This window comes from Corvus brachyrhynchos, unplaced genomic scaffold (assembly GCF_000691975.1).
Source record: "Corvus brachyrhynchos isolate BGI_N302 unplaced genomic scaffold, ASM69197v1 scaffold281, whole genome shotgun sequence".
Lineage (NCBI taxonomy): Eukaryota > Metazoa > Chordata > Aves > Passeriformes > Corvidae > Corvus > Corvus brachyrhynchos.
This window is the reverse complement of record NW_008236509.1, coordinates 2,578,284-2,586,634: the sequence shown is the minus strand read 5'-3', so window position 1 is coordinate 2,586,634 and position 8,351 is coordinate 2,578,284. Positions and strand designations below refer to the sequence as shown.

The following is an 8,351-nucleotide window of genomic DNA, read 5'->3' as shown; positions in this document are numbered from 1 at the left end:
AGCCCTCATTGAAATATTTGTCTGACGAAAGTATCACTTTTTTTTTTTTTTACACTAAATCATTAACTAGGTAAAAATAGAGTACTTTACCTGTCTAATTGTTTTTTTAACCGTTCAGAGCTGCAGTTCCACAGCCCTTTTTCCATGGGACCAGCTGGTCACGAGTGGGTAGCACCACCTGCTGGCATTGCCGGCTGGAAGTAGCGCAGAGCTGCACAGAAATGGGACGACAGCATCCCTGGGGCAGCGTGCACGGAGCAGATCTTGTGTACTGAGAGCTGCAGTGGTGTGGAGACAGAGCTTCAGGGATGGTCCTGCTCCTCAAGGACCCAGTGCCACGCTGCTCTTCACTGCAACTGGCACTCGACCCGAATAAATGATTGCTCTGGATAGATCTTCATGTGCTGCAGTCACAGAAAGATTAGGAGGAGTAATTCAATCTCAGTGGGTCATGTGGCATAGCTGTCTAGCACGAGATATTTCAGAGATGGGAAATTGCTGTTAAGTAGTGATTAAGTTGGGTTTTTCCCTTTTCTGCCACTGAGCTTTTAAGTCTCACTCTGTGCTCACACAGAGGCACGAGTGGAACGACTCCACAATAATGCTGGAATGCATCTGTTTGAAAACAGAAATCTAAAACATCGCTTTTAAACCATGTTGCTAACTATAATAAGCAAGGGTGCTTATCATAAGTGACTATAAAGAATATGTGGGCAGTTCTCTGAAGTTTGCTCTGAAGTGCTGGCCAGTTGCTCACCCAGCTGAGATGCTGGGATGGGTGGACTGGCCCAGAGCGGGGATACACAGCAAAAAAACTGCCCATGTTTCTCTGAACTTCCTTTGGTTTGTTCCTTGAAGTTTGGAGCTTGTTGTGGTTCAGTCATGTTATAAATGGTTGCTGTAAATTCTCTTGGGCGATGGATAGAAGCAAATAATGAAATTCCCAGTGCTTGCTGTGGTTCAGTGCCAGCACACATTATAGCAGTGTGCCAATGACTGCAGATCACAGGCTCTCTTTATCACCTACCAGTGGAAAAGGGGCAATGGGAAAAAACCCTACTTTTAGATTGTAAATGCCAGTTAATGAACAAACTCAAAGCTAAGGTGGAATAAGATTCCAGTTTCTAGTGCCATTTGGCTCTCATGTCCATCCCGGTAGCACTGCAGTAGGTGCAGGAGATGTGCTCACCTTTGAGAGGGCTGAAACTGAGGGTGCTCTGTGGTGTTAGTGCTCCACATCAGAATTAGTTACCATCTGTGGTTTCTGATTCTTTTTACCCTTAATTTTTTCTTTTCTTTAATGAGTCCTAGAGGAATTCTGTTTCATTAAGAAAAACTCTTGGTTTCTGATCCTGAAACGAGGTCTGGGGGGACACCCCATGCCTCTGCAGCAAGCTGAGCTCTCTGTGGGTGCTGGGTTTCAAAATCCCCCCAGAGAGGAGCATCCATGCTTCGCTCTTATACTCGTTGTAGCGTGACCACCTCCCTGCTCACGTGTGGTCAGTGCCAGGCGAGGATCCCCTCGTTCTCTGGTCCTGCTGCTGTGGTGTCCTGGTGGTCCCTGGCAGTCCGGGGTCCTGTCACTGAGCCGGGCTCATGAGCTGCTTGCTCTGCTGAGCACACACATCTGGAGTGTTTGAACAGCCCCAGGAGGGACAAGGGGACTCCAGACCCACTAAAGGCTCTATTGTGTTTGGACAGTTCTGTGGAGCTGCAGGGACAATATTTAATGACAGAGTGACTTAACCCATCTATTGCTCAAAAGCTCAAGTGGTGCCAGCTCCAGTTACACTGAGCACAGATAGAGATAATGAGCTTACTCAGAGGGTTCATCTTTTATGTTACTGCTGTCAAATATTTTCTTACCAAAATCATTGGCTGTCTAAACTGCTGAGTTTATACAAGTCCATTGTAATTTGTGCAGTGATTAAATATTAAAGCAGAGTGTATTTTCAGAGGAAATAAATTTAGAGCAGACCACTTTGTTCTTTAGCAGAGGATCTCTGCTCCTGTCAGTGAGGAGATGGAGCAACCATTCTTCCCTCTAATAGCATAATTATTCAAACATGTTTGCAAGGATCTCTTTGTAGAATTTCTGCTCATGCTTTAGTGTCATTCTTTCACTTCAAAATGTGGGTAAGAGGTTTCAGATTCAACGGCTGACAAGGTGATGCAGGTTTGCAAAGAAAATTTGGAGGAGAAAGGGCCCGATTGCATGTGAAGGAGTTATCCATTTCTATAGAAATCTGAAACTAAAGATGCTTTGCCATGCTATTTAATTTTAAAGATTTACAGAAGCCTTTTTCTGGCTCTTAAGAAATTTTTACAGTTTAACTTTACAGAGACCTGAGGTACTGCTTGCAAAGCAAAAAATTAACATAAGATTAGATACCATCAGTTTCTTAAGCATTTTTAACACACAGCAGAAAATGCTTTTATTTTAATAAATGGTGTTTTTAGCATTAATAAGTTTTGAAAAATAAACCTACTTATTTTAGCAAATTTTGTGTATGCTCTTGCTCTTGCAGTATAAGACAGAAAAAAAGCTGCATGCTTGGGTTGGATCAGGTGTAGCTACTGATGCCTTGGCACATGGGCACTTGTGTGTGTGTGTTTCCATATGAAACCTAGGAAAACATTAACTTTCCATGTGAAACCTAGATACTTTAATTTTCACTGGCATTTTCATACAATTTCCTGTTTCATTCTTCTCCTTTTTTCTATCTTATTAGTGCAGATTGGAAATCAGCCTTTTTTTGGGAAGTGACAGAGAATCCTTTGCATACATAACATTTTCTGTGATCTAATGGGATGTTTTTCCCAATATAAAGGTCTCCCAGGCCTGCACCTCGAGTGCGCTGAGCACGTCATTAATCCAAAGTGTGTGCTTGCTGAACTTCCCCTTGAGCATGCAGCAGAAATGTCTGTGTCTTTATGCTGAGTGAGTTTGATGTGCTCTAGTGGCCGTGAGTGATGACGAGGAAGGAGGGATTCTCTTTGATAACATTGCCAAGTCTGCCATCGACCCCTTCGACACCTCCTCAGGATCGGTGCAGCTCATCGCCATCAAACCCGTGGCCCTCCCTGCTGTCCATGCTGCTTCAGAGAGGAGCCAGGAGTCTGCCATCATCAATGGAGAGGTAAGGACTGTCTGGTAGTGTCTCCAGGTGTTTCCTTGGCCACAGGCACCAGCAGAACGATCTTAAGCCTGTTAGAGTTGACGGCTGCTAGGAGCTTCTCACCTTTATGCTATATAAAGTTCCATTAGCATTGTGGGGTCAGAGATCTGAGAATTTAAGATCTGCTCTTTCACAATGCACTGTGAATACCTGCAACCTTGGAAGAGGCAATTTTCTATATTCCTACCCTCCCAATGTCCTTCTCTGCTGTTTAAAAAAATGAGTCATGAAGGCAGAAAGCAGAATAAGATCTTTTCCTACATGAATTCTGTGGCTGGGTATGAAAATATGTATAGATCATCTGGGTGCCCACCTGATCTTTCTATACTGAGCAATACATCTCATTCAGAGTGAGAAGGGGTGCAGTGGGACCATGGACTTGCTCTGTGCTCCAGCCTGTACACAGAGGGTGCAGCTGTTTTGAAAGAATAAAGTGGGATGGCACAAGTGTCTGATCCAGATGCTGGCCAAAAACATGCTTTGACTGCAACACTTATATTCATGTTTTGATGTAGATTTAATCAAGAGCTGCCCATTTACAAAGCACTGAGGCTTTTATGAAGTTGTTGAACATAATGGGAACAAGCCACAGAGGTGCCTTGTTTACAAACTCACACTGCAACAGCCATTTAAACAGCTAAAAACAGTTTAAGAGCAGCGGGGAGGGCTGCTGCCAGGGACACTGTAAAAGCGTCATGAGAGCTCCCATGTGGGCCTGGATTACTGCAGCCTGTTGTGCTCCACTTTGTACTTGGATTTTAAGTCCTGACATGCCATGTACCTTCCAAACTCAGAGAAAGACTTATTTAGCTTTCAGCATCTCTTTTCTGTAAGGCAGCAGGATGACACTCCTGGTGCTGCGTGCACCCTTGCACACGCACTTCCTGTAATTTGTGAGAAGACTGTAGAATTTGACCCTGCAAGCACAAAGCCCAAGTAAATTCCTGATTTCCAAGTAACTTGCAGTTTGAAGCAGGAGGGAAATTTTCTCAATACTTAGGAGAAACCATGGGACTAAGCTGTACCAGGATAGACCAAACACCCCCTTTTTTAAGGTCCTTCTCTGACAGGAGCCCTTAAGAGATTTGTAAGAAATAATATAAATAAAAGAAACATTTGTTGTCATTTCACTGGAGTTCTTCCCCAGCCATCGGTGGTGACTTTTTTAAGGTTTTGTGTAGTCAGGGGTGATGTCTCTGTACCCCAGCAGAGTTTTGATGGGTGAGTTGTGCCTGTGGTGCCCCGAAGCACGCACGGTGTTGGGTCACGCCAGTTGGCTGACACCACCAGTGTTTTTCCTCAGTGGGTGTCTCTGAGTCACTGTTGTAATGGTACACGGTTTTTTAGGCTAAAATTATTTAACCATCTGCCAAGCCATAAAAATGCAGTGACTCTGTTCACTTGCAGTTCCTTGCTGCTTGCAGATGGCACGGTGTGGTACAGAGAGATGACACATGCAGCGCATCAAACACGCGCCGACAATATCCTTTGGAGGTAGCCAGCCCACCACCAGCCCTGAAACATCTTCTTGCCTTTTAGGTGAACAAGGCTTTGAAGCAGAAGTCTGACATAGAGCACTACCGCAACAAGCTGCGCCTGAAAGCCAAGAGGAAGGGGTACTATGATTTCCCACAGGTTGATAATAGCAAGGGGCTGACAGACAGAAAAAGGATGTATGAGAAAAACCAGAAAGAACTTGACCACATTTTGGATCCAGATGCAGATGTCTCATCTCCGTTTGCTGAGTCTAAGAACAGGTGAGACTTTTTGTATGCAGTTCATCTGGGAGGAGAGTAGATGTCCTGGGAGTCAGAGGGGCTGTTTTAATGAGCCAGCTGTTTGTTGTATGGTCACTCGTCCCTTCTGCTTTATGAAGAAAATTCATATAGCCCATGGAAAGCATGTCCTCTGGTAAAGCTGCAGTGTGGTTAAAAACAAACAAATGGAAAGAAAAAGATAAGGGAAGGGACTGTTGCAAGTTCTTGTGAGTCATTCTCAAAGGTAAACAGAAAAAGTGGTAGTAATGTTATTGGTGATACTCAGAGCAGACTTTAGGCAGGAAGTTAGCATCTGAATTGGTTCTTTTTCAAAATACAGTGATATTACTATTTTGTCATTATTTTAATCTAAATGTAACTATTGCAGTAGACATGAGATAGCATGTTGTCCATGAAGTCCTGCAGGGATAGTATCTGTAAGGTGGTGTGTGTGCCTGTTATTGGTGATCTTCCTGTGCCTTTAACAGAAAAAATCGTAACTTGCTCATCTGTCATGTGAAGCTGGCATGTTGTATAACATTACTAATGTTTGATTAACACTTCACTGTCTCCTGAGGATGGCACCAGTAGCATTCATCTCCCCATTTTTGGAAATGTAGGGGGAGTGCAGGTGCAGATTGTGCCTGATCTGCTGCCGTGGGTGGGTGCTCTGTTGCTGGTGCTCTCTGGAACACAAACTGGCACATTGGAAAGAGGAGATCACACCAGTCCTACCCCAGGCACGGCCCAGTGTGCAGATTCCTCTTTCTTAGAAGTTCTGGGGGTGTGAAGGATTGTAAAAGAGTGTGTTTGCCATTGCACCTTGCACAGGAGGGCTCTGGTTCTTCCTGTGATCAGGGACAAGCATCAGTTGATCCATGAGAGAAAAAGGGATACTGAAGCACCTTTCCTCTGGAAATGGCCCTCACGCCTGGAGGTGCAATCTTGCAGCCCATCTCCTGGAAAGTTCAGACCAAAATTTTCCTACGAGCTTAAATTGACTGCAATCAAAGCATCGCTGGTGACACAGGCATTGCACACAGTGCAACTTCAGCAATTACCCTTGGGGCACAGAGATGAAAAAGGCTGTAATGGGAATTACAAATGCACTGTTGGCTCAGAATATGGGCAAAAGTTGTGATCAGATGAATTTCTGTAGGTCTAGAGTTCAGTGGCTGAGGGATACTGCCCTGGAAGAGCTCTTTCCCAGGGCTGCACTGGTCAATGAAAAGATGCTGACTCAGCCCTGTGTTACGTTCTTGCTGGAGGTCCTGGGGCACCATTTCCTTGAGCAGTTTTCCAATTCATTGTGCACTGAAAAGGAGAGAAATGGAGCCTTCCCTACATGGGAGCCCTGCTCTGCCAGGAGGTCCAGGAGGTCCAGACAGAGCACTGGGAACACTTGTTGAGGAGTACATTTAGTCCAGGGAGCTGGAAAGGTCCCTCAACACTTTGGTGTGGCTGTGTGCTGTACGTACAGTGACTGATTGAGGCATTAATTTGGGCGTTCATTATGTGTCACATGGCTCACAGGAAATGTTTAAAAATTAAACCGAAGCTTTAACACAGCCATGTGCTTTTTGGTGAATACAATGCTGATTGTTTGTGCCAGTGTGTGGGAAGATCCCACACATTTTTCCTGCGTGTTTTCCAGTGTGTTGTGTAAACCTGTCACAGTCTATTGGAGACAGTGATCCCTGGCATGATATAAACTGCTGGGAGGCAGGTAAACTGCTGTGGAGGAATGATCCCAATGTGTAGCTGCACCATAAAAGGCTGGCTGCTGGACTAAACTTGTTAAATCTATTTTCTGTATCCCTACATGGGAAGAGAGAACCATTTCTGATGCACTTTCTGTGAGGACACAGAACACTTAATGAACTTCACAGATGCTGCAGATGTTTACAAACAAACAAACCAGTTCTGAATTCTGTGCTAGAATTTCCATACTACGACCTGGAGCTGAACTTGATATGCTGCAACACCCATGACAATTACTGGTCTTATTTTCCTAACAAAAATAAGATGGGTAAAATGTCACACTGCTGGAGGAAAACCAAGTACTACAAGGCAATGTGGAGTTTGGTTATTGATAAATGAATCAACACAATTGTATTTCCGTAATGAAATAAAATTGCTTTAAAAGCAAACTAGGTAAGCATACAATTGAAAAAAATTATTTCTAACCTTTTCTGTTCTGAATCATTGTTACAGCAATTAAAACTTGAAAAATTGCAATTTTTAAAATGATATCACTAAAAACTAAGTCAAAGATTTCAAAGTTTCTAGGGAAAAGGTCTATTCTACTCTTTCCTGTTTTGTATATATTCCTCTAACTTAAGTCACATTATTACAGCACTTCCAAAACATATCAGAAAATAGAGATGCAGTTGATTACTCAGGGTTACCTTTATATTTTGGATTAATTTTAAATTGTATTTAAAAGTGATTTACAGAGCATTGCTGCTAAATGATTTGATTTTTTCCAGAACAAAGAGCTTTGTGTTCTAGGTACCTTTCAGTCATCAGTACCATAATACTCATGTTTTAAAACATTCCAGCTGTGTTCCCAGAAGGCACTTCCTAACCCAGTTGAATGCCTGTTGTTCCTGTTCATACCTCCTTTCTCATTAGTAAAACTCTCTTAAATGAGGTAATTGGCAATCTCAAGGTAATTTTTAAGAGCCTACTGATGATACACACTATTCTTGGATTTTCTTTAATAGTTTGTAATCAGGTCAAGAATCTGCATGTTTTACAGAGCTGTATATTTGAATCCCTTAGAAAATATATCACAACTGCCTCAACTAAGTATTTATGGACCTATTGTAAAACATATGAAATTTCAGAGACCTTTGGCATAAGAAGATGAAGATTGTCAGGTCTGATTGACCTGTGCATAACCCTGTTTTTGGTAATACCAACAGTATAATCAGAGAAAGACTATATAGAAAGAAAGAATTCATCCAATATTATTTTTATAGGGGAAACTTATTCCAAAAGCTCTGCTTGTCTTCTGCTTTGGCAGTGCATTTGGGACTTTCAAACATGAGCGTGGTGATTTGTGATCAAAGGTCACACAGAAGTTTTTGAAAGTTGCCTTAAAACTAAGTACACGCCTGAGTAATTTATTTAATCAGAAATTTGAAATTGCTATTTTGTTGTCCTACCTTTCATCCTGTCTGATCATGTAAATGTCCTACTTTCTGGATTTCTGCAAACCAGTTTCTGCTGCTCTAATCTGTCAAGGCAAAAAGTGCTGTTAACAAGATCTGGAATACCTGAAGAATTATTTATCAGTGAATTAATTTGGACTGTCTTGTCTGTTCATTTCATTGATGGTTCTTGAGACATTAAACCATGAAGTGACTTGAAAGTATGACTTCAGACATAACAGTGCAACTTGTCTTACTTC

The 8,351-nt window shown here is 42.6% G+C and overlaps 1 protein-coding gene across 3 annotated transcripts in view; it reads left to right on the top strand.

Moving 5' to 3' along the window:
- The window catches only part of KIAA1549L (KIAA1549 like), a 76,877-nt gene that overhangs the window by 38,762 nt on the left and 29,764 nt on the right, over positions 1–8,351 (top strand). For all 3 annotated transcript variants that reach the window (XM_017726347.1, XM_017726346.1, XM_008644098.2), the window contains exons 14-15: positions 2,962–3,140; positions 4,719–4,936. In XM_017726347.1, the coding sequence (XP_017581836.1) occupies positions 2,962–3,140; positions 4,719–4,936 (397 nt within the window). The remainder of the gene's footprint in view (positions 1–2,961; positions 3,141–4,718; positions 4,937–8,351) is intronic.